Below are 25,993 nucleotides of genomic sequence, written 5' to 3' on the forward strand. Positions count from 1 at the left end.
ACTCAACATATAGAAAACAATCAACCAGATTAAAATCACTCTCAAAGGACGTGAGTAGACATTACATCCAACATTACTAATCACTAGGGAAATGCAAATCAAAAGTAAAACAAAATGTCACTTCATACCCATTAGGATCGTTACTATAACAGAAATGAAAAGTAAGTGTTGGCAAGAAGATGGAGAAATCAGAACCCCTTCTGCATTGAAGGTTGGAATGTAAAACAGTGCAGCTTGCTACATGGAACAGTACAGCGGTCCTCAAAATACTAAAGCAGAATCACTATACTATCCAGCAATTCCATTTCTGGGTTTAACACAAACGAAAGTAGACCTCAAAGAGATATCCAAACATCCACCTTCATGGCAGCATTACTCACAACAACCAAAAGTTTGAAGCAACCCAAGTGTCCATCAACAGATGAACAGATAAACAAAATGTGGTATATATTTAGCCTTGAAAGGAAAGGAAATTCTGACACGTTACAAACTGGATGAACCTTGAAGACATTAGGCTAAATGAACTAAGAAACCAGTCACAAAAGGATGAAATTGTATGATTACACTAATGTAAGGTACCCGGCATAGTCAAATTTACTGGGATAAAAAGTAGAATGTGACTACCAAGGGCTGAGGCAAGATGGGAATGGGGAAATATTGTTTCATGGGCATAGAGTTTCAGTTTTGAAAAATGAAAATAGTTCAGGGGATAGATGGTGCTGATAGTTACATAATAATGTCAATGTACTTAATGCCACTGAACTGGACACTTAAAAACAGTTAAGAGGGGATTTCTCTGGGAGTCCAGTGGTCAAGAATCTACCTTGCAATGCAGGAGATGAAGGTTTGATCCCCGGTCAGGCAACTAAGATCTCTTATGTTGCAGGGCAACTAAGCAAGTGTCATAACTGAGACCTGATGCAGCCAAATCAACTGATATATATATATATTTAAGTAAGTTAAGAGAGTAAATTTGATTTTATGTAAATTTTACCACAATTTCAAAAAACAAAGTGAAAAAAATTTATAACTGTAATACTGTCAATATCAATTACCAATTTTAAGGGAGAAAGTGTTTTAGTAGTTCCTATTCTGCCACTAATCTTACCTTGGGCAAAAAAATCAATTTGAGACTGTTTACTTATCTAACAGAGGAAGGATTAAACTAGGTCATGGATGTGTAAATTTAATATTTGAGAAAAGAGAGATATAAGAATAATTTTCCTAATGAAATCTTATATGGAACTCAATACATTAAGAATATAAAAGTGGAGTTGCACTGTTTAAAGTAGCAGGGGACAGGAGAAACTGAGGGCAGGGTGTGGAGGAGGAGGCTAGTGTTCTACGTTTTAAAAGCTCTAGTTAACCTCTCAGGATCCCTTGGCTCAATGTTTTAGTTTACGGTAATTTGACACACAACTGGAACAAGTTATGAAATCAGCCACAGGACTAATAGTACTAGCATATAGAAAAGTATCAGGTTCCACTGAGTTTCAATTCACATTTAATGAACCTATCAATCACAGTAAGGACAAAAAAATATCCTGTACTAGTTATTTTTCTTTTACAATAAACAGCAGGACAAACAAATTCTTGATTAGTACTTTCTTAAGCAGCCAATTTAAATAATCCACTGGTGTATTTGATATATCGTTACCTTGTTAAGTTTAGATGCTAAGGGATCTGCAGCTTCTTTTCTCTGTGTGTTACCCATTGCTGCCAGCAAACTCAGCTGAAACTGATCTTCCTTGCAGTTCATTTCATTCTTTGCAGTTAGTTGCATGAAGGAAATGGGGTCATCAGGCTGTACTGTCACATTCCTCTTTTCAGATTCTTTCTGTGTTGCAAAAACAATATACCAACTCTCATTAATTTGGAAAAAAAAGATAGCTTTTTGGAGGCCTTCAACATAGACACTCCTCACACATGAGAACTGAAAAATCAACAACAAAGAACACAAAGCACTTTTATGCCTTTATCATGTATATACCTTACCTTTTGGGATAATTTTTCTTCTTCAAGTTTAGCAGATAACATGTGAGAAAGGGACTGTCTGCATTCCTTATTGAAAATGTCATTCATTAAAGGTGAACATTCAGATAAGACCTTGAGGCACAAGGAGATTCGATCTACATCATCGTCTGTAATCGGCTTCTTAGGAAGAGAGGATTTTCCCAAATGTAGGATAGTGGCCATGAGCAACATTGCTTCAGCAACAAAAGACTAGACAAGGAAAGAAATGGTTTATTTATTGTCAGGCTTCTCCAAATGCAATAATGTCACTTTAATATAACTCAAAATCCAAGAAATTAAACCTAATATCACTTAACCTGAATATTTTAGATTTTATTTTTTTACACCCTTCTCCTTCCTGCCATCCTCTAAAACCTTCATTAACCCCCAACTGATTGAGTAGAGATTTTAAAACTATTTTCTCTCACACTTTCCAACTTCGGAAAGTTAAAAGAATGATTTTTTGTTACTGTTCAGTCTCCAAGTCATGTCTGACTCTGTGTGACCCCATGAACTGCTTTGCCAACCTTTGTTGGCAAAGTGATGTCTTTGCTTTTTAATACACTGTCTAGGTGTGTCATAGCTATTCTTCAGGAGCAAGTGTCTTTCTAATCTTGTAGCTGCAGTCACTGTCTGCATTGATTTTGGAGCCCAAGAATGATATACTTCACCAATTGTTAATATTCTGCCAAAACTGTGTTCTTATTCTAACCACATATGTACATTTATTTTTTTGACTTGGGCTTCTGAGGTGGCTCAATGGTAAAGAATCTGCCTGCAATGCAGGAGGTGGGGATTCAATCTCTGGGTTGGGAAGTTCCCTTGGAGAAGGAAATGGCAACCCATTCCAGTATTTTAGCCTAGGAAATCCCACGGACAGAAGAGCCTGGTGGTCTACAGTCCATGGTGTCACAAAGAGTCAGACTTCTGACTTAGCAACTAAACAACAACAACAATTTTTTTGGCTTAACGTATGAAAGCAAGAATCTTTACTTCATAAGTGCTTTAGCAAACATCTCTTGATTCAGGACAGTTTCCTGGATAATCACAGTATCATTATCTCACCTAAGAAATGTAACAATTCCCAACTATATCTACTACACTCCAAATTCAATTAAATCTTCCTAATTGTCACAAAAATTTTTTTTTTTTAAATCCAAGACCAGGTTCATACATTTTATTTGATTATTATTCTCTTGAGCCCCTTGTAACCTAGACCGGTCCCTTGGTTTTCTGTACTGTTTTCCACCATTGTGATGTACATGTATCTACACATTGTGATCAGCATACAGATATGAAAAAATTATCAGAAGCCTGGGAAGGATAAATGTAATAATCCTTTGTGTCCAGATATGGTCTCTAGAAAGAAAGAGAAGGGGAGACAGAAAAAGGTAGCTAAAGAAATAATAACCAAAAATTTCTCATATTTGATAAAAACTATAAAACCACATATTCAAGAAGCTCAATGAACCATAACCAAAGGAAACATAAAGAAAATCACACTAAAGCATATCCTAATCAAATGACTGAAACCTGAAATTATAATTATAGTGATAAGGAGAAAATCCAAAACCAGCTGAAGGAAAACAGGACACACTCCACAAAGAGGCACAAGAGCAACATCTTGATAGTACTGAAAGCCAGAGAACAGTGAAGCAACATCTTTACAGTGCTAAAAGAAAAAACTGTCAACCGAGAACGCTATACCTCAAAGATATCTTTCAAAACTGAAGGAGAAATAAAGGCTTTTTCAGACAATCAAAAACCTAAAGAATTAACTGTCAACAGATCTGCACTACAAGAGAAGTTAAAGCAAATTCTTTAGGCAAAAGGTGTACGATACCAGAGAGAAAGTCAGATCTACATTAAGAAATGAAAAGTGTTGGAAAAGCCATAAATGAAGGAAAGCCAAGACAGCATGGTGATGAACAACCAAACCTCCTTCTGCCTTGTATCAAAGGTGGCAAATTTCTTGAACTAGTATGTTACCAGTAAGCTGGTTCTCTTAAACAGATTCCAGGAAACGCTCTCCCAACTTGCAGAACCAAGGCATAAAATGTTGGAGATTTTTAAGAAGCATAATTTAAAGAACAGACAAGACCTAAATAAATAAATAAGGGCCCTCAGAGAATTACAAAGTAAGTTACTCCTCATAAATAAAAGTAAATGATTAAAAGAGATAACACATCTTATAATTTACCTGATCCTCTGAATCTTATTTATGGATTTAGGAGGAAAGCTATACGATGGAAATTTTTTAAAAAAATCCTTGCTATTATAAACAGTGCTGTGATGAACATTGGGGTACACATGTGTCTTTCTTTTTTTTTTTTATATATATATATATTTTTTTATTTACTTTTTTTTTTTGAACCCTCCTCTCTCCCCCCTCCCCATACGTGTCTCTTTCAATTCTGGTTTCCTCAGTGTGTACGCCCAGCAGTGGGATTGCTGGATCATAAGGCAGTTCTATTTCCAGTTTTTAAAGGAATCTCCACACTGTTCTCCATAGTGGCTGTACTAGTTTGCATAGATGAATGGATAAGAAAGCTGTGGTACATATACACAATGGAGTATTACTCAGCCATTAAAAAGAATACATTTGAATCAGTTCTAATGAGGTGGATGAAACTGGAGCCTATTATACAGAGTGAAGTAAGCCAGAAAGAAAAACACCAATACAGTATACTAACACATATATATGGAATTTAGACAGATGGTAACAATAACCCTGTATACGAGACAGCAAAAGAGACACTGATGTATGGAACAGTCTTTTGGACTCTGTGGGAGAGGGAGAGGGTGGGATGATTTGGGAGAATGGCATTGAAATATGTATAATATCATATATGAAACGAGTCACCAGTCCAGGTTCGATGCATGATACAGGATGCTTGGGGCTGGCGCACTGGGACGACCCAGAGGGATGGTATGGGGAGGGAGGAGGGTTCAGGATGGGGAACACATGTATACCTGTGGCGGATTCATTTTGATATTTGGCAAAACCAATACAATATTGTAAAGTTTAAAAATAAAATAAAATTAGAAGAAAAAAAAAAGAAATATACTTCAGAAAACTCTTACTTGAAATGAGGAAAAAAAAAAAATCCTTCAAAAATCCCTATCTAAAAATAAAGTGTCTTATTATATGGAGGTTTGACTACATGAAAGAATCTAATGGATTATTATGGAACTATTAAATATTATTATGATTAGGAAGGGTTTAGAAGAGCATAGGGAAAATGTTATAAAGTTAAGTGAAACTACAATATGGTAAAACACAAAATGATCACTACTAGGGAAAAAGTGTTTCAAAGATAAAAGTCATAATAAACTCTTTCTGAGGAAAGGTTTTTGTTGACCTGAACTGAACTGAATGGAATCCTATTTTTGATGTTTCTATCTCCACTACAATATTAACAAGATTTGTACTTCAGTGTTTTAACCATGACTGATTTTTTTCTCATTAATTTTCATTACATCACTCCTTATTTTAACAATGTGAAAAAGATATGAATAAAAATAAAATAAAAAACACTCAGTTTTACCACAAAGTGATTTTTTTTTTAATGAAAGCAAAGATTTTTTTCAGGCAAATGAAAGCTGAGAGAATTCATCTTCAGCAGACCTGCATTATAAGAATAATCAACTTCTTCAGGCAGGAAGAAAATATCAGATAGAAATCTGCATGTATACAAAAAAATTAAAAACACTGTAAGTATAACTTTTTTCTCATTAAAAAATATTTAGAAGAAAACTGACTATTTATATGGATGAATGGATAAACAGTAAGAGCAGAATATTAGACGGCCTGAAAAAAGAAAGAAGTTCTGACAACACTATCATTCAAATGAACCTTGAAAACATTATGCTAAATGAAATAAGCCTGTCACTGAAGGACAAATATTGTATAATTCCATTTATAATAGGTGTGTAGAACAGGCAAATTTATAGAGGCAGAAAAGCAGAATGGTGGTGGCCAAGGACTAGGGGAGGGAATATGGGGTTATTGTTTGCTGGTTATTTCCAGTTTGGGATGATGAAAAAGTTCTGGAGAGGGATAGTGGTAATGGCTAACAATTTGAATGTACTCACAACACTGAACAGTACACTTAAAAATAGTTTAAATGGTAAACTTTATGTTACATGTATTTTACCATGAAGAAAAATATGAAAATAAACAAAGCAAAAATGAAAAAAAAAAACACAAAACCCAAAAAGGTACTTGAACTGTGTCCTGTTTCCAACTCTCAATTACTTAAAACTTGCAAGTATATCCCTTCCCAACATGAGTCTGGTCACTAGGTAAATAAGAAAAGGGAAAGAAATGGTACATATATACATAAAAGATAACTGACTATTTAAAGGAAAAATAATAATAACGCATCACAGTGTTGATTAAATGACACGCAGAAATAAAATATAGGACAATAACATAAAGGATGGCAGTAGCGGTTGGGTAGAACGACAGTACATTATTGTAAATGAGTATATAGTCAGAATGGTCAGAAGCCACGAAGAAGGTATGAACTGCAAAAATGGGAATATATTTAAGAGGCATTTCTAGGATAAAACAGACTATGACTGGCAGGATGAAGATGCTGGAGAGACAGGCATTTCCTTCACTGGGCTCTGACTAATCCCAGCAATCAGAAATAACTTCATAAACCCGTGTATCACTTCCACTGGACTAATCATACTGTGTTGTTATTACATTACTATGTCAATTTTACAATCATTATACTATATATCTATATTTCATTATATTACTGTGTCCATTTCCCCATTTAAAGCATAAGCTCTTTTATGACAGGAATTAAGCATTCATTCACTTTTGGGTCCTCACTGTTCAATGCATATAGCAGGCACTCAATACTCATTTTAGGTAAATGTAGAATAAATGAACTTACATTTTGCTTTTTCTTCTCCTGAACCAAAGCCACATAGCGCAAGGCAATCTTGGTCAGAGTTGTGGCAAGGGAGGCAGCAACAAAGAAATCTCCATCCAGAAGGAATCCTCTTAGGGGAGGTCTGCAAAGCAATCAAGGCAAATGAAACCCACCAACTTCTTAAGCAGCATGCAGCTTTTGTACAAATGACTCAAGGAAGCCTATTTCATACTCTCACTGCCACCCTTCGATGATAAAAATCTCCACTAGCTCCCTCTTTACCTCTCAGAATAAAAAAGGAAAAAGATTTTAAAAAATACATGGCTTTAACACATCTGCAATGTTAAAAGAGCTAAATAAATAAACAGAAAACTGTTAAAGGTGTATATTCATTTATTGCGTCCCTTTGGGTAGTTCCAAACCTCTTTAAGCCTCAAATTCCTCCTCTATGAAATGTGGCTAATCAACAGAATACTGTCAAAGACTATCAGAGACAAGCTATTTATTTAGTACAATGCCTAATACATAGTAACCATTAAAATTTTAGACATCGTCAAAATTTTCATCATCTTCACTATATAATTGGAGAGCAAATATGGAGGAAAACATCAAATTTTTTTCCATCAATCAGAAGTGCAAAATCTTGAAAATATGTTTTCCAAATGTTATTTGGAAATAAAACTCAAATATCATTAGTTACCTCCACTTAGTATTTTCTATGTGAGTAAAGTAATCTTAGTTTAAATAGAACACAGTTCAATGAGAATATTTATTAGGAGCAGAGAATTAAAACTATTAACACAATTTCTGGAAGAAAGAACTTAAACATCCTTTTCCTTCCAAGTATCTTAAATAGTGAAGATTTCTACTTGGATCAAAAGAGTAAACTAATAAGAGAAAGAAGTCCTCTGACTGTTTTATACACAGAAGTATAGCTCGCAGGTCCCAGGTGCTGCAAATTACCTTTCTTCCTCTTTCTTGGTTGGTCTAGAACTGCTAAGGGCACTCTGAGTTGCATAGGTGCCCATCTCAGTTACCAATTTCTGAACTGGACCCACAGTTATTTCTTCTTCAGGTTTTAATTCACCAGCTTCTTTTTTAATCTCTGACTCTACAATTGGGATCTAAAAATCAAAAGGAAACATCAAATATCAGTAGGAAGCCAAACATATTTAAATATCCAATAATTCTTCCCCAATCAGGGATCGAACCTGCACTCCCTGCATAGGAAGTGTGGAGTCTTAACCACTGGAATGCCAGGGAAGTCACCCAACTTCCTCTCTTTTAAACCAAGTAGATACTATGCATTTATTTCTTAATACCAGTCTGCTGCTGCTAAGTCACTTCAGTCGTGTCCTACTCTGTGTGACCCCATAGATGGCAGCCCACCAGGCTCCGCCGTTTCTGGGATTCTCCAGGCAAGAACACTGGAGTGGGTTGCCATTTCCTTCTCCAATGCATGAAAATGAAAAGTGAAAGTGAAGTCGTTCAGTTGTGTCCGACTCTTAGCAACCCCATGGGCTGCAGCCTACCAGGCTCCTCCATCCATGGGATTTTCCAGGCAAGAGTACTGTAGTGGGTTGCCACTGCCTTCTCGATAATACCAGTCTATCATCTAATTTATGAGCTCCAAGAGTCGTCAATCATTATCTACCGACCTTATTATATAGATGAAAAACTTGATGTCCAGTCAGGTTAAGGAAATTATATCCAAAGTCCCAGAGTTATTACTGGCAGAAGCAAGACTGGAATCCAGGTTCCTAACAAGCACTGTCCTTTCTATTCTACTATATGGGCTTGTTTAGATGAGGAAAATGCTGCCAGTTTTAGTACATAAATAGGTATTCTAAAGTCAGCCCTGTTCTTACAAGAATTCTTTTTTTTATAACACAGAGGATTAAGCAGAGTTTTACAATTCTTTTTCCTTTTTTAAAATATATAACCTTTTGTTCAAATAAAATTTTATCCAGAATGGTAAATACTACAGATAAAAGAACATGTGTTATCAATGCAGGGGAGGACAACTCCCCTAATTTCCCATTGACCAGAGGCTTAATTATCTAGGTAATTAAAATTTTTTCAATGTTCTTTAGCCCAAACACTAGTAAATAAAAACACAAAAGTAAATCACCACATAAAAGTCAGATTTACTAAAATAAAAATCACCACATAAACTAGCATTTATTAAAGTAAAACATACCTCCCCAAGGGACCTGCGGACCTCAGTCATCACACTCTGAATGTCTTCCTTGGTACTACAGTATTCTCCCAGGATCCACAATGCTCCTCGGTAAATCCTAAGGCAAGAATACAAGTTACGAAGAACTGACTCGGCTAACAAATTTTGAAGCAGTGATCTTTTTTTGTGAGTTTAAGCTTAAGGAAGAAAAAAATATTCTGCAGTTCCAAGGGACTATGGATGAAATGTTAAGAAAGAATATAACAAGACACTAAGTTTCTTTGATTTTCTCCTGAAGTCACAAGAATTAAAAGGAAAGTAAGTGTTTTTATTTAGGAACATTCTACAACTGGTAAACCCAGGAGTTTAAAAAATAAAATACCCAAATGTTTCCCAGACATGTGTTGTCTTTCATTTCAGACAGAATTTAAGGTAAATTTGATTTTATAACCTACCACTATTAAAAGTATGTATTATTTTTATATAAAAAGTAATTCACTGAAGAGGCAGGGATGCCAAATAGACCAATGAAAAAGGAAGGAATGCAGAGAATCAAAACAACAACAAAAAAAACCTCAAATAAAAGCAAGCAACAATTTTCTAGTTAAAAATGTTGAAGTGAATTAAGTCTTCAGTCATCTTTTCCCTAAGATTTTCATTAAATTTATTCCAAAAAAATTCTAGAAACTGAAACCCTAAGAGGTTATGGCTGCCAAAAGCTAAACTTTGACATGATTTTTTTTTTCCAGAAAGGAAACAAATCTTTCTCACTTCCATAAATCTCAATACATTTTCATATCATAAAACCAACATTGTACTCCCTTCTTTTCTATACAGGCAGATATAAGGCAAGGCTACTACAATCCATCAGGTGATTTAAATGAAGCAAACTCAGCTGCAATAGTCCTTTCTCATTAGCAAAGGCTATCTGAAGGGAAACATAACAGATTTAGGCTGTTATTTTCAAACCTCCACTTCAGTAAATGCTAAAGAGGGAATATAAATAATAATGGTATCCCTAAAATAATACCTTTTAAAAATATTTGCCTTATCAGATTATTCCTTGCAAGTGTATAAAATGCAATTGATACTTAATACTGATCTTGTAAGCTGCAATCTTGAGCTCATTTATTAGCTCTAATAGTTTTGCTTGTATGTGCTGGGGTGGAGGGTGGGGGTAATTCTTTCCCTTGTTAATATGGTGGATTACATAGATTGAATTTTTTTAACTAGTCTTGCATCCCTGTAATAAGCCCACTTGGTCAAGGTACATAACAAAACAAATAAATAAAAATATGTTTCTTAGTCACTTTAGAATTTATGATGCTTTAGAGGAAATGAAAATGGAGAAACCTATCTAAATCATACCTACCTACCAAAAATTTTTTTGCTGATAGATTATGGATTCACTAAGAGTGAGAGTAGGGGTGACATGTTTCTGACATTTATTTTGTCTCATTTTGTCTTAACTGTTTTAAGACAGCTCTCCTGTCTTATATTTTCTATCAACTTACCCTTAAAGACAGAAATTGGTAAAATGCTTAACTTTACATTTAAACAGATTTTAAACCTACTTGACAGATTTGATAGCATGAAAGACTTCAAGCATCTTCTCAACAATAAGCATTCTCAGGTTATCAAAGCGCTGAATGGCTTCACGAACAAACTCCAAAACATCTGCAGCTGCTGCTTCATTACTGTCACTGAGAAATTCCATTAGCTAAAAGAATAATAAAAAGGGATAGCAATTACACATTTTCAGAAAGAAAATTACCTATCACCTAAGGTTAATATGTAAACTGAACAAGTTCACAAAGAAAATAAACAATACTTCTCAAATACACAGCAAAATGTAAGTTGAGAGACAAGTCCCATTATGTAAACAAAGGCATGATGACTCTTCAGTTTACCTGCAGCGAAGTTTATTACAAAACACATGATAAAACTGAAGCTAGAGGACTTCCCTGCTAGTCCAGTGGATAAGAATCCACCTGCCAGCACAGGAGACACAGGTTTGATTCCTGGTCCAGGGGTCCAGGAAGATCCACATGCCTTGGAGCAACCAAGCCCGTGCACCGAAACTACTGAGGCCCATCACCCTAGAGTCTGTGCTGCGACAAGAGAAGCCACTGCAATGAGAAGCCCACACACGACGACTAGAGTAGCCCCTGCTCGCTGCAACTAGAGAAAGCCCATGTGCAGCAACGAAGGCCCAGCATAACCAAAAAAACAAAAACTGAAGCTGGAAATCCACAATTCAAAATAAATTAACTGCAGACACACAAAGTTGTAACTAAAAGTAAAATCACTTTAGAGAAAATTCAGAACTCAAAGTCAAAATTTCAAATTACAATAACATACCTCATTTGTCTGACAATGACAGAAAGAAAAACATTCTTGGTATGCTAATTTTTCCTCTAAATCCTTCAAATTTAAGAGATTATCTTAATTGATTATCTGAAAGAAACTTATTTGCCCTACTGATTGATTTATATACACAGAATATTTTACTATAGGTAATAGTAACAAACATTAAGGGCTTCACTCATAGCTCAGTTGGTAAAGAATCTGCCTACAAGGCAGGAGACCTGGGTGCGATCCCTGGATTGGGAAGATCCCCTGAGAAGGAAACAGCAACCCACTTCAGTACTCTTGCCTGGAGAATCCCATAGACAAAGGAACCTGGCAGACAGTCCATGGGGTCACAAGAGTCGGACACGACTTACCAACTAAACCACCACCAACAAACATTAGTTATAATAGTATATGGAGGTATATTTGTCATTATTTTTTGTTGTTGTTTTTTCAGTGAAGATGTGAAAGAAAGAAGTCAGAGTTCTTATCCTTTTGAGCTTAGTAGCAGACATAAAGATCTCTTCTGACCATGAGATTTAGTGATTATAAAAAGCTGAGATTTCTAGAATTTAACTGTCAAATAACTAAAATTTCCTAATTCTTATTTTTAGAGAATTTCAAAATTGAGATCACTGAAATTACATACCACAGGAATAACATTTGCAGCCATATCTGGAAATCGGACAGAACAGGAATGCAATGTTCGCACAAGGAGTTGTCTGTATTTGTCAGTATCTTCATGCTCTGACACATTATTTGTTTTAATTACTTCCTTCTTAAGGACAATAACCAGCTGTAGAACAAAGCAAAAATAAGTGAGAATGACATCATGTTTGGCTTCATGGCTTACAAAGTGCTGTCAGAATTTTGTTTTACCTCTTCAACATTCCTAGAGGAGACAAGATCCAGTGCTAACTGCAGGGTCTTCTTGCGTACTTCTAAGTCTGGTGTGCTCAAAACTCTTAGGATGTCCATAACCAGATCCTAAAAAAGAACAGAAATAATCTAGAATTAATATCAGTATTTCTGGTCACAAGAAGAAAATCTTAACTGTAGAATAGAGGGTTCTATCATGACCTTAATTCTATGATCAATAATAAAACCACTACTGTTGGACAAAACAGATAATTTGAGTTGCCTGATGTAAGGCAACATGAAGTATGTAATATCACATATGATGCATTCAAACTGAACACGTTTACTCTGACTCTGTCAAGCTTTAGCTCAAACGTGCAGTTTATAGGAAATACAGAAGTCAGAGCAACCAGCTAAATGACACCGAAAAAAGTAACCAGATACATCCAGAAGGAGTCTCTCGAACAAGTCAGTGTTCTGAAAAAACGATACTGCTCAAATTAAGAGACTTAAGGAACCACACATGACAATTACATACATCACAACCAAGTGTGATGTATGGCTATAAATAGGAAAAATCAAACGAAAAGGGTGTTTTAAGAATATCTGGGAAAATTGGATGATTCATTAACAATTTTGTTAAGTGCGGTAATGTTATTTTGGCTCTGTAGGAAACTAATATTTTAAAGAAGGATACTTAAAATTCTATAGCAAATATTTTTAAATATAGCAAAACAAAATATTTCACTTCTTTAAAACTTTATATTTTTAAAAAATTCTGATAAAAATGTTCTAAAATTTTTAAGGATAAACTCCTCTATAACCTTCACTTATACATACCAGTTGTTAATAGCTCACATTTGCTGTGTCTTATTCTCTATACTCCTAAACGTTTCACTGTATACCCAAGAATAAGAAAAATTTCGTATATAACACAATTATAAAATTTAGAGAACTTAACACTGATTAACGATACTATTAACTAATACAGAGTTTGCATTCACATTTCTCCAACTGTCCCAATAATGTCCTTTTAGAAAATGTTTTTGTTGTTACTCTGATCCAGGATCAGCATTGAATGTAGCTTTATTTTTATCATGGGGCTTTAGTTTTACAATAATCATTGTCACAGATTAAACAGGTATATTGATAATTTTCTAGAATCTAATCATCTTTCATTCTCAGTTGGTGTTAATTACTTTGCAAAAAACGTAAATTAAAACTAAAACAAATATATCTCTACTGGTAAGAACACCGAGTGCAGTACAAATAGAAAAGATAAAAGGTAACACATTAATTCATGTTAGAAATTCCTTTTAATAACAAAGACAATACCACAAAAGGCTACGCTGCTTCAAGAGTTATACCTTAGTTGACCAAAATTTAAACTGCCAAAATCTCCAAGCATTTAAGCTAACCAAGATGAAAAGTACTGGGAATTATTTCAATTTGTAAGAAGATTCTATTTAGGATTTCTCTGTTTCAAAAATATTTACCTGTAGTACTCGTTCATGAGCAGGATGTTCTTTTAATTCTATCAATCGATCTAGAACTATAAGCTTTACATTGTTGTCACTCTCCTTAATAATTAAATCAATGTAACACTGAGCAGCAGCCTATGTAAAAAAAAGAAATACATTTTAAGAACACATTCATCTATCTTAAACATAGAATCTGAAAATAAGTAAAGCCTCCAAGAAGCCAAAATACATTCACTATCCTGCACTGAAAATTTATGCATTTTTCTCAGAGGAATGTGTCCCTCTACTACCCAAGTTCTAACAAATTTCATTATTTTTTTAAATTACAAAAAATTGGAAGCATCACAAATTAAAAGGATGAGAAGAGGCTGTTACAGGTAGGAACCCTCATTAACAGCCAAAAATTAAGGGCTGAACCTAAGGAATAAGGCAGAAAAAAGCAGATAGAGAATCCCAAACAGTTTAGCTACTGAGCAACTTTTAGTTTAGGTACAAACTCTAACCCACTTGCATTATAGAACAGAAAAAATCAAGAATATAAAGATGGCTCTGAGTCATTAAAAGCAAAGGACAAAGAAATCTGAAAGAGCTCCTAATGACTAAAGCTAGGACAATTTGATCAACAAAATAATAATATTAGATTATAATCCATAGAATAAAACATCCATACTGATATAAAGAAGAAAAGGAAGGAAAGAAGGAAAGGAGACAGCGAGGGAGGGAAGAAGGGATGAAGGAGAATGGACAGCTCCTCCCTGCAGAACTCCAAATAATAAGTGTAGAATGAGGCTAACAAAAAATCACCATTAGAATATAATAGAAACTGCTGTAGAAAAGATCTACTGATACGTGCTAAAACTAGTTGGGTATAAGTCTGAGGAGAAATAGGATATTTGCACAGTTTCTAAGTATGTTCTCAAGATATTTATTGATTACAAAAGGAAAAATCATAAGTCAACAGTAGAGAAACCTGACAGAGACCACCTTAATCGAATGATCAAGGTTAACATCACCAGTAATAAGGTATATCAGTATCATGTAGGATAGGATACACTGAGAATGGTGTACCACTTCTGTGGTATTTCCCTAAAATATTTGCACATTAAACTAATGAGGAGAAAATGCCAGACAAACCAAAATTAAGAGATATTTTACAAACAAACTGACCCAGTACTCTTCAAAAGTATCAATGTCATGAAAAACAAGGAAAGGCTGAGGAACTGTCACAGACTGGAGGACAGTAACCCATGATAACTTAGTGTTACATGGGATCCTGGACTGAATTCTGGGACACAGAATGAACTTTAGTAGGATAACTGGTGAAATTTGAATAAAGTCTATAGTTTAGTTAACAATATTGTTCCAATGTTAATTTTAATTTTGACAACTACACAATTGTTATGCAAGACATGAACATCATGGGAAGCTGGGTGAAGGGTAACGGGAACTTTGACCTATTTTTGCAACTTTTCTGTAAGTTTAAAATTATTTCAAAATAATACATTAAAAAGAATTTTTTAAGTATTGGTGGTAAAAGCACTAAATTCCCCTATTTGTACAATCTGGGTTTTTACAATAATTCATTCTATGAATAGAGTAGGGTTCCTCACATAGTCTTGAGAGAGTACATTAAAATATTTCATTATTGAAAACATTCACTGGAACCTTTTTAGGGTCCGTCATTTAGGATTCAGCATCGATTTCCCCAGATCTAGTTCTTAATGTGACTGAAGTATAGGGTGGAGATCTTAAAATACCAGTTTCAGGCTCCAGAAACTAAAAATATTGCTATTCTGTCACTTTTACTTTTTATATACATACGAAAGCAAAAAGTAAGAAAAGAAGGTTGGACTACATTGGAAACCAAAGAATTTTCTAAAATTTGTAGTTGATTGTAACGTCGCTAAATCAAAAGTGAGAAGACAGCATATCTATCGTCTAACTGGCACACAGACACAAAAAAGGACAGGACCTTGATGGCAGTAGGTGCACTAGAGAGTGTTACTAATGTTCCAGCAGCTTCGTATTTCACAGCAGGACTAGATGACTGTAGTAAGTTATAGATGCAGCGAATGAAACGAGCCCTTTCTGATGGATTAGCATGACAGACCTGGAGAAGAAAACACAGGTTTCAACTGAATTCAGGAACACGTGCTTTCAAACACATTCTTAAAGACAGATGTCAGCTTATGGGATATGCTGCTGCTGCTAAGTCGCTTCAGTCGTGTCCGACTCTGTGCGACCCCATAGACAGCAGCTCACCAGACTTCCCCGTCCCTGGGATTTTCCAGGCAGGAACACTGGAGTGGGTTGCCATAGTTTTCTTCATTTGAAAGCTAAGAGATGTCCGCCAATGCAGGATGAGACACCGTGATACAACACTGGTAATTTCAGGAAGAAATAGATTTTACTTCAAATAACCAACTGTTACAGCTACTCATTCATTCAATAATAATTTATATTTCCACTTTTTCATAAGAGATTTTCAGATGGCTTATAATTAAAGACATGCACACTATACACAAGACATTAACCAAGTAAATAACATGCATACTGTAACAGGTATTAAATTTGGTCCTACATTTCTATTCTGGATGTCACATCAAAAAGGTAAACATGATGTATTATATGAATTTCAATAGATAATAATAGAAAAATACTAGCTTTTTAATAAAGCAAGAGCACTTCTTTTTCAAGTACTACTATCGCACTTATTATTTGGGACCATATTCAATGTTAAGAAGACAATTAACATTTTCTATTCCATTCTAAATGTATCTTAATACTTTTACCTGTGAAGTAAATATTTCTTATTTTTTCTCTTTTGAAGTTAGCATTTGTTAGATTTTTCTAAAATGTACACAGTCAAATCTCTATTACTCCACTAAGACTCAAAACCTCTTTCCTCTTACTATAACCTGGACCCTACTAGACAAAGAAGTCATTGGACAGCAGAGAACTCCTACTTTTGAGAATCTCAGGGGCATCCCTAAACCATACAGATGAATTACATTTATATATTTACATATGTAATATTCATAGTTCTGGCTTCATCTTAAATGTCAATTCAAAATGACTGGATACCCTGTGTTGAAAGAGGCCTCTTTCCTGCAGAAGCAAAGAGGATGTAATGAGTTAGCAGGGTCCGCTATGTATTATGTCCATGCCATTCTATGCAATAAAAGTCATTCCTAACATATATTTTTGTTGGCCTCCAATGGTATTAATAGTAAAACTGGATGTTACTGCATCTTTTATTTTCTCAGAATATTAAGATACAATCAATTTTTTGAAGGATATATTGAATTAAAATGTTGTCAATAAAGTACTTCATTTTAAAACCCAAATCTCTGATCAAGTTTTAAAATTCCTGTGAGTCAATGGCATAAAATGTCATATTAACATATTTAAAATCTTTCTATTCTCTTTTACAAACAAGGAACAAAAATATATTTAAGATTTTTTTCCGTTTGTCTTTAGATTTCCAAAGTAGTTGGGTATGTATTCAAAAAAAGATCTTGACTTTTAGTTCAAAGCCTAATTCACAGTCAATTCAGTGACTGAGCAGTACACCACAATTTCTTCACATATGTATTGGGTCAAACCGTGAATTTTTCCAGAATTCTTTATGGAGATTTAGAAAGAATGGAAGAATTTGGAAAATATGACAAACCAAAGGGGGTAGGGAAGACTTTAATAGGCCATGCTGCAAAATATTTCTACTGTTAAAACATGTTACCCCATCAATTAAGTTGTGCCCTCAAGATTGTTTAACCTTATCTCAAACTCTTAATTTTACCCATTATAGATTAGTTTTACCTTATAAATTAGTTCAACAATAACCAACTGAAGAATATCTCCAAATGTCTGAACTTGATCAATACAAGTACTTAGGTAATCCAAAGCTCGATCCTGAAAAATTAAGAATATATTTATCAAACTCAACCTCATTCAATAAAAGGACTTAAAGAACTTTAAAAAACATACACAACTAAACCTAAAACAAATGAGGAAATCAGGGCAAAGAAAAATTAATTGAAGGAAAAAAATAACGGTTAACACATAAATAAAAGATACAAAGTCAAATATATTTTCTATTAATAGAAATGGGCCACAAATCTAGCGTCAAGAATTTTATAGCAGCAAAACTAAGGAGAAAAACACTATGTATTACCTGATTCGGGGTATCTACACAACCTAAACAAACCAATTGCCTATGAGTACAGTTATTCCTATTTCTGAGACCTAAAATAAAAATCTGATTCTCACACCCTTACTATGTAACATAGAGAACATACCTATGGTCTCATCAACATCTCTACAGTAAAAGTATCAATAAATTTTATTCAAATTCTAATTATGTAGGTAAATAGCATAATACCAAACACACAGGTCAATAAAACCACTGTACAAAAGGACAAAACTCTGTGGCCCAAATAAGCAGCATTCTTATAATCTTGTTTACAAAGATAAAATGATAGCATCTAGATTTCAGAAGAATGGATAGAGTCCATTATTTTTCAGTCTTCATGCATATTTTGATAATAAATACTGGATGGCAAAAGTTCCAAGATTAAATGCCACCAATGTGTGCAGAATCTCTGCTAAGCAGCAGCAGAATAAACTTTAATTACCAGCAGAGCTGGATATAGGGCTGACATTTACTTACGAAGTTTGAAAAGCCTAACAAAAACATACATCTACATTGAAGTCCACCCTCTTTCAAAGCTATGGCTCAGGACAGACCCTATAAAGAACTTCTGTTTTTCTCTATTAAACAATTTTAGATCTTTACCAACAGAAGGAAAAATAAAGCCCCAAACCTGGGTGCCAAAGCATATGGCAACAATAATTTCAATCCGGAAGAACTGTAAAATGGCTGTTATTAAAAATGTCTGTCTGGTGTTTACTTAAAAAAAGAAAAGAACACATACATAAGCAATATACCACAAAACGAAATTTTTAAACTCTGTTTTTATATAAATTAAATTCAAAAATCTAAAAAAATCAAAATAATACAAATCATATGTACTACAAACAAAATTACTAAAAACTTGTGTCTGTAATATCTTTAATTCTCATTTAAATAGTCATAAAAGTATTTTTTAAAAAGTACTTCACCTGATCTGCATGAATTAGCATCATAAATGCATTTCTTTTGCAACTTGCATCCTTCTCATTCACCAGGAAATCATGGATCAATTCAGGAGCATCCGGTATAAGATGTTCAAAGTTTCTTCAAATAAAACAGGTAATATTCATATTTAGTAACTCTCTGGACTCTACCAAAATTAACCTTTATCAAACCTTATACCACTATTAATTGTTTTGCTTTTTTAAACTTTAAATCAATTAGAAAATTGTGAGGATGAATCAGAAATTTATATCTTCATCTATTTATCGAATTGTTTTTTAGTTCAAATTAGAGAAAGCTGATTTATTCAACATGCTATCTATCAACTGGACAGCTCTAATAATTCTCTTTCATATACTTTAGGGCTATAATATTGATGCTCATAATGACAACCTTGAGGTACTGAAAGATCCTACATTAAGGATTATTGGAGGGACTTCTCTGGTGGCCCAGTGGCTAAGACTCTGTGCTTGCAATGGAGGGGGGCCAGTGTTCAATCCCAGGTCAGGGAGCTAGATCCCACATGCTACAACTAAAGATTCCACATGCTGCAGCTAAGCTCCCATGCAGCCATACAAATTTTTTAAAATATTAAAAAAAAAAAAAGAATTATTGGAGAAGAAATAGTCCCTTCTATTTTATTATTTATGCACTGTATTTATCTACTTTTTACTTTGAAAACTTAGAAGTGTTTGTAGTATACAGAACAATGAACACCTGCTTAATAAAAACCATCCCCTAGCTTTTTTTTCCCCTTAACTTTAACAATAATTAATTCATAATCATTTTGGTTTCACCTATGTCTCACTTCCTCTCCTCCCATATTATTCTGAAACAAATCCCAGACCACTTAACATTTCTTCTGTAAATGTATCAGTATGCTTCTCTAAAATTAAGAACTTTCTTTTTAAACTAACATTATCATGTAGTAAAAACTAATAATTTCTTACTATCATCATATAGACTGTTCAAATTTCCAGTTGTCCTATAAACATTATAATTTTTGTGTGTGTACTGTAAGTTTAAATTCTGAAATCTGTGTAATCTGTAATGATAACTTTCAAAGAACTCTACATTATTAACCAGACTACCACCTTCCTGAACAGATAGCAAAGTCCAATATAACAGTGAAAGAACTGTGAAATTACTAAATTATTGACTATTAAAGTACAAAGATGTTTATATAAATTACATCCTAATTCTAAATAGACTGACACCAGTGACTGTAAAAACCAAGCATTCCAGCCTACTAACTCACTCTTTTAAAGTTCAAACTTTAAAACTGCCTTTTTAGAACTGCTTTTTAAAGTCCAAAATTTTCAGTTTTCTAAGAACAGGAATCAGCTGAGAACTGCAACACTTCCTATTAAAAGGTTTCCTCCTTAAGGCCTCTAAGTATAAAAAGACAAGACCCACATCCCACAAAAAGAGAATTCTAAAATAAGGTCAAAACCTCAAAGTTATGGGCTAAGCAAGTCAATAAATTAATTAGCTTGGGTTGGAGTACTAAAATTGAGAAAGACAGGTAGAGACGTAAACTGGACAGCATACAACCTGTTTAAACGGGGCCCCTGCCATTCACTTCCAGCAGATTACTGTCATGCAGAAACCAGGACCTGGTGTTGCCAGATCTTTTTGACTTTTCAATGTTAACAACTTAATGATAATAAGGAAAAATGTTCAGGCTAATGAAAACATATTTGCAAGGTACATAAAATCTGTAAGGAACCACTCTGAAACTTCTTCTGGTCTGAAAGACTAAACAGTCCATATAGAAGTAAGCCAAAGGAGGACCTTTGTTTACCTATAGATAGTATAGATGGCCAAAACAGCATTTCTTCTAACATAGCTGTGTCGATGCTCCAAACAAGCACGGATAGCTGGCATTAAAGGTTCCAGTAATTCTGCCTCTTTCAACTTGCAAAGAAAACGAAGAGTAGATCCTCGAATAAATTCATTAGGATGCTGAAGATCCTGATATAAAAATCAAATATGAAATGCTGAGTCCAGTATTTTACAAAAAACCACAACGTTTAAATACAAAATTTTTCAATAAAAAAAAAATTAGGAAGTAGGTTTCAGGACAAACACCTAGATTATTATACAATTTCCATCAGACTCCTATAGATTAAAGCAATTTTTACTTATCACATCAATGTCTTATATTCTATGTGTCGCTGTTTTTTATTAATAACACATAAAAATGCATGGACAGTAACTGGAAAAAAGCAACAATAAAACTTTTCACGATAACTTTTTACAACTTCTGCTTCAAATCTAAAACTTACATTTCTGAGATTCAATTTTAAAAATTAAAACAGAGCCCACACCACCAACTTTACAATTATTTAAAAATCAAAGCAATATTTGGAAATAATTACGGTTTGGTTTACCTTTCTATATGCATCACAAACAAGGATCATTTCATGTAAAAGCCTCCCATCTGGAGTTGTTTTAGGAACAATTTCCCAAAATACCAGAAGTAATTTTTTGATGGTATGATCCTGAAGAGGTAGCACAAAACGAATGATGGTCATCAGAAGTCCAGGAAGTTTTTCACCATTCAGAATCATAATGATTACTTTCTTCAAAGCTTCAGTCTTTGACTTCACGTCTCCTTTTTCTGATTAAAAAAAAAAAAAACCAACATTTTTTTAAAAGCACAATTATTTTAAAAGAAAATTCCTCAGATAATTTTAAAAGCAATTAACAAAATAAAATATGTTCTCACTTTATCAGCAGCAATAGTAATAAAGGTACCAACCCAAGTGACAAGGGTTTTCCACCTGGCTCTGCCAAAAACAAGCTGTATGATTTTATAGTCATTTATCTCTGAACCTCATGATTCTTTACATATAATAGAAAAGCACTGGATTAGATCTTTGACCCCAAACCAATGGAGTTAATGTGGAAGCCATGAATCTATAGGTGTACCAAAAAATGTGTATCTCAAACACACCTGTAGCTATTTTTCAAAATGTAAACAGATACATTATGTGCTTTGGAATTCAAAGTAGCTTTTAGTCAGTACCTATTCTCTAAACCAAAGTATGACCTTTTTTAACATTAGGAAGAACCTCAAACTCGGAAAAGTTGGGAATTAACACACTAGATTAATTCCAAAATCTCATCATATTTCTACAGATTATAAAACTTCAGAATCTTTGAGAAATCACCTAAAAATTGGAGGAAAGTTAAAATGTACTGGATCAGCAACCAATATTTATTATTAAGGATGACACATTTAAGATGTTAGTTTACTGTTACTTAACCTAAAAATAAGTGCTCTATGTTATGCAAAACAATCTATAATTTCACATCATTATTGCATACTGAAGAATTTATGGTTAAAATCTTCTGGATCCAAAATTTGAAGGCAGAAACGTAAGAGACAATATACTGAATACTGATGAATTTAAGGTATGCATTAAAAATGCAACACAGGACTCCCCCATGGTATAATGGATAAGAATTCACCTGCCAATGCAGGGGACACGGGTTCGAACCCTGGTCCAGGAAGATTCCACAAGTCTCAGAGCAACTAAGCCTGAGCCACAACTTCTGAGCCCAAGTTCTAGGGCTTGTGAGCCACAACTACTGAAGCCAGTGTGGCTAGAGTCCATGCTTGTCAAGAGAAGCCACTATAGGGAAAAGCCAGCACACAGCAACCAAGAGCAGCCGCCATCCCAACCTCCCCACAGCCATAGAAAGCCTAAGCAATGAAGACCCAGTGCAACCAAAAATAAACAAATAATGTCTTTAAAAGAATCGAACACAGTGAGGGTTACTGCCAAAGTTATACCGTAAGTGTCAATGTGAAGTGAAAAAGTGTTATGCTCAGTTGTGCCTGACTGCCCAACTCTTTGCAGCCCCATGCATGGCAGCTTGCCAGGCTCCTGTGTCCATAGAATTCTCCAAGCAAGAATATTGGCATGGGTTGCCATTCCCTTTTCTAGGGGATCTTCCTGATCCAGGAATTAAAAGCCAGGTTTCCCATATTGCAGGCAGATTCTTCACCATCTGAGCCACCAGGGAAGCCTTGTAAGTGTCAATATTTTTGTTTAAAACAGACTAACTTCTTATGCATCTCTCCATGCTTCACAGTATTATATCACCTGCTACACATGGAAAAAAAAACACAAAAAACTGTGTGCCATATCAAATCAAGAAATGAACAAATGTAAAAGGATGAAGTTAAGCATTAATCTGGGCATACCTTCAGTTTTTTCTTTTTTTTTTTTTTACTATGTATTTATTCATTTGGCTGCTCTGAGTCTTAGTTGCAGCATGTGAACTCTTAGTTGCAAGATGGGATCTAGTCCCCTGATCAGGGATCAAACCCAGCCCCCTCTGCATTGTGAGCATGCAATCTTAGCCACTGGACTACCAGGGAAAATCCTGAAAAATCCATTTGTAACTAAAGGTTTAAAAGTAAGTTTATTAGTAAACTTGAAAAAAATCAACACCATTTATTTCAAGTTCCCCAATCCTTATTTCCATTTATTATAACAATTCAAATTGAGGTGAAGAATGCTTCTTTTCACATCCTCAAAATTTTCAAAGCTTCTTCTCTTTTATGAAAAACAGAGTTTTAAATATCAATTTAATTCACCAAAATATACTCCAGGAAATGTAGAGTCATCAGGGCTCATATCCAGTGATCAAAGGTAAAGTGAAATTAAAGCATATCTGTGTTTCACCAAACAAAACTATTTGTTATTCAAACTGAAAACTATTTCTAAATCTTTTCATCTCAACTCCATTGAAATTCAGTAAAAAATAAACGTAAAATTCAACACTACTTATTTATTTACTTGGTAGGTGAAGTATAGTTAAGAAAAGAGTATTTTTACAGTTAAGGACAAGTTTGTCCTTTACCTAACTTAAGTATTTGGGGGTTTAAAAGTGAAAAACCTTTAAATTATGAAAATTTGAAGATTTTGAAATTAGAAAAAAAAGTAATGAAAGTTTATTCAATTTTTATTCCATTCTACTCTCTTACATGAATATAGGGGAAAAAAGGAAATACAGTATGTGTGGCTTTTGTAAACGAAGATCAGCTTAAATGCCATAAAAAAATATTTATTTTTCCTTCTCTAGAAATAGGCCTCAATAGAAACCGAATATTATGTAACCTAAAATCACAAGGTATTCCATTACTGCTGATTAAAAGCAGGAACATGCAACTAAAATATCATCTCCTTTCAACCTGTAAATTATCTTCTAAAAGACACTATCAAGATTTGAAGCATAATTTTCCCTCTAGTCTGTTTTAAACGGTAGTTATCAGTTTAAGTAAAACTTATTTTTATTAGTTCAATTAAGCAAGAATTATTATCTTGGAATGTGCATTACTTTAAAAAATTTTTGACAGAATTCACTCACAAAAAGGAGATACAGTACACACTTTTAACATTCAGAAATAACTTTTTTGTTTTCTTCTTTGCATAAATGCTTTAAAAATCAAAAGCTTAAGTGTTTCTGAGAAAACATATATATGTTCCAGTGTTGACTTCATTTGTTCAACAGGCAGTAAAACAAAAAGAACAAGCCACGTAATATGAAGCTAAGTGCACATGGAAATTAAAACATTGTAATACACACTCTCAATCTGTTACCTACAGAGAACTGTCGGCTACATTTAAACAAGCCACTATGTTATCTTAAGGAATAGCTAAAAACTAAACCACTACATGTATTTAGCTGATATAGCCCACCATGATCTACGGAGAAGGCAATGGCACCCACTCCAGTGTTCTTGCCTGGAGAATCCCAGGGACAGGGGAGGCTGGTAGGCTGCCGTCTATGGGGTCGCACATAATCGGACACGACCAACTGAAGCAGCTTAGCAGCAGCAGTATCAGCACCATGATATAAGCTAAGCTGAGATGTTCTTTTATTTCCAAAAACCAATACTGCACGCCTAAAGTAACAAATTTTCATTTTTAGCAAGACAAAGTTTTATTGAAGAGATCTTTAAAAAAAAAAAAAAGTATTTCTAATTATAAAGGAACTTGAAATGCAAGTGAACTTTTTACTTTCATTTTCAAAATATTACCAACATTTACCTAGATCATTTTTTAAGCTAATTTCAGACGGTGGTTCTGAATCCATTGGCACGTTAATTAACGTATAGCAGACGTTCTCCGCAGCCGTCATGGTTGCCGGTTACAGCCTACTCTCGATACAGGATTTAAAGATAACAGATGCCAAAAAAAAAACCTAGAAAAAGAAATATAAATATATTACAACTGATAAAACAAAATAAAAACAAAACCAGTAACTATCGTGATCTTTTCTGTCTAAAGTTCATTCAGCTTAGCTTATGAATTTTACAGTATTAGAGAGGAGAGTCAATCTATATTACTTTGCATAGAAATAAATCCTGATGTATTAAAATACACACTTGTCAGCCTTAGCCTAAGTTACATTATCTCCCACCCCACAACCCCGCCCAGAGTCTAGAAAGCTGTACTGCAGAATTAAAGCCCACAATACAGTGACAAGTCCCCCAGCCCCACCCCATCACTATATAAAAGTGATTTTTAAACATAATACACAATCGGAACTTCTCAAGTTAAAAAGAGCCCGGGCAAAACTACTCTGCTTAAAACCCTTACAGCGCTTTAATACGTTCACCCATGCGACCCGACTCTGTGGACCAGGAGTCCCTCAACTGGTGCTCTTCACCCCCACGTCCCTTCCCCGTTCCTTCCCTCCAGCAAAGGAAGCCCCGGCCGGGAATGGCGAGCCCCAGGGGCCTGGGAGGGAGAAGACCCCGGGCCAGTAGGCAGGCCAGGATGGGGCGGCCCGCTCAGAGCTTCCCAGCCCTGCACTCCACTTCGCCAGGCCCGGACGCTAGCGGCCTAGTCGCTCCCCTTCCGAATCTCCCCGCTAGAGTCCAGTTCCTCCAACTTTGCCCAGCCCAGGGAGCGCCTCCAAGATGAGGGGGCTTGTAGGCCGTTACCTGACTCCGAGGGGCAGCAGCTGGGGCAACAGCGGAACCGTAGACTCCGGCTCCAACCCGCAGCAGCGGCGGCGGCTCCGCAGAGTCCTCCGCTGACGTGGAAGGGGGTTGGGAGCCGAC

General features: G+C 34.8%; 1 protein-coding gene across 1 annotated transcript in view; it reads right to left on the minus strand.

The window, feature by feature from the left end:
- The window catches only part of COPB1 (coatomer protein complex subunit beta 1), a 34,583-nt gene extending 8,590 nt beyond the window's left edge, over positions 1-25,993 (minus strand). The window contains exons 1-16 of the mRNA XM_027563344.1: positions 25,872-25,993; positions 24,975-25,127; positions 21,300-21,529; positions 20,711-20,880; positions 18,894-19,008; positions 17,592-17,684; positions 15,745-15,882; positions 13,788-13,907; positions 12,313-12,420; positions 12,083-12,229; positions 10,656-10,801; positions 9,103-9,199; positions 7,866-8,026; positions 6,924-7,044; positions 1,996-2,223; positions 1,658-1,837 (exon numbers count right to left, since the gene is read on the minus strand). Coding sequence (XP_027419145.1) covers positions 1,658-1,837; positions 1,996-2,223; positions 6,924-7,044; positions 7,866-8,026; positions 9,103-9,199; positions 10,656-10,801; positions 12,083-12,229; positions 12,313-12,420; positions 13,788-13,907; positions 15,745-15,882; positions 17,592-17,684; positions 18,894-19,008; positions 20,711-20,880; positions 21,300-21,529; positions 24,975-25,065 — 2,145 coding nt within the window. The 5' untranslated portion in view covers positions 25,066-25,127; positions 25,872-25,993. The remainder of the gene's footprint in view (positions 1-1,657; positions 1,838-1,995; positions 2,224-6,923; positions 7,045-7,865; positions 8,027-9,102; positions 9,200-10,655; positions 10,802-12,082; positions 12,230-12,312; positions 12,421-13,787; positions 13,908-15,744; positions 15,883-17,591; positions 17,685-18,893; positions 19,009-20,710; positions 20,881-21,299; positions 21,530-24,974; positions 25,128-25,871) is intronic.

This window comes from Bos indicus x Bos taurus, chromosome 15 (genome assembly GCF_003369695.1).
Source record: "Bos indicus x Bos taurus breed Angus x Brahman F1 hybrid chromosome 15, Bos_hybrid_MaternalHap_v2.0, whole genome shotgun sequence".
In the NCBI taxonomy this organism is placed as follows: domain Eukaryota; kingdom Metazoa; phylum Chordata; class Mammalia; order Artiodactyla; family Bovidae; genus Bos; species Bos indicus x Bos taurus.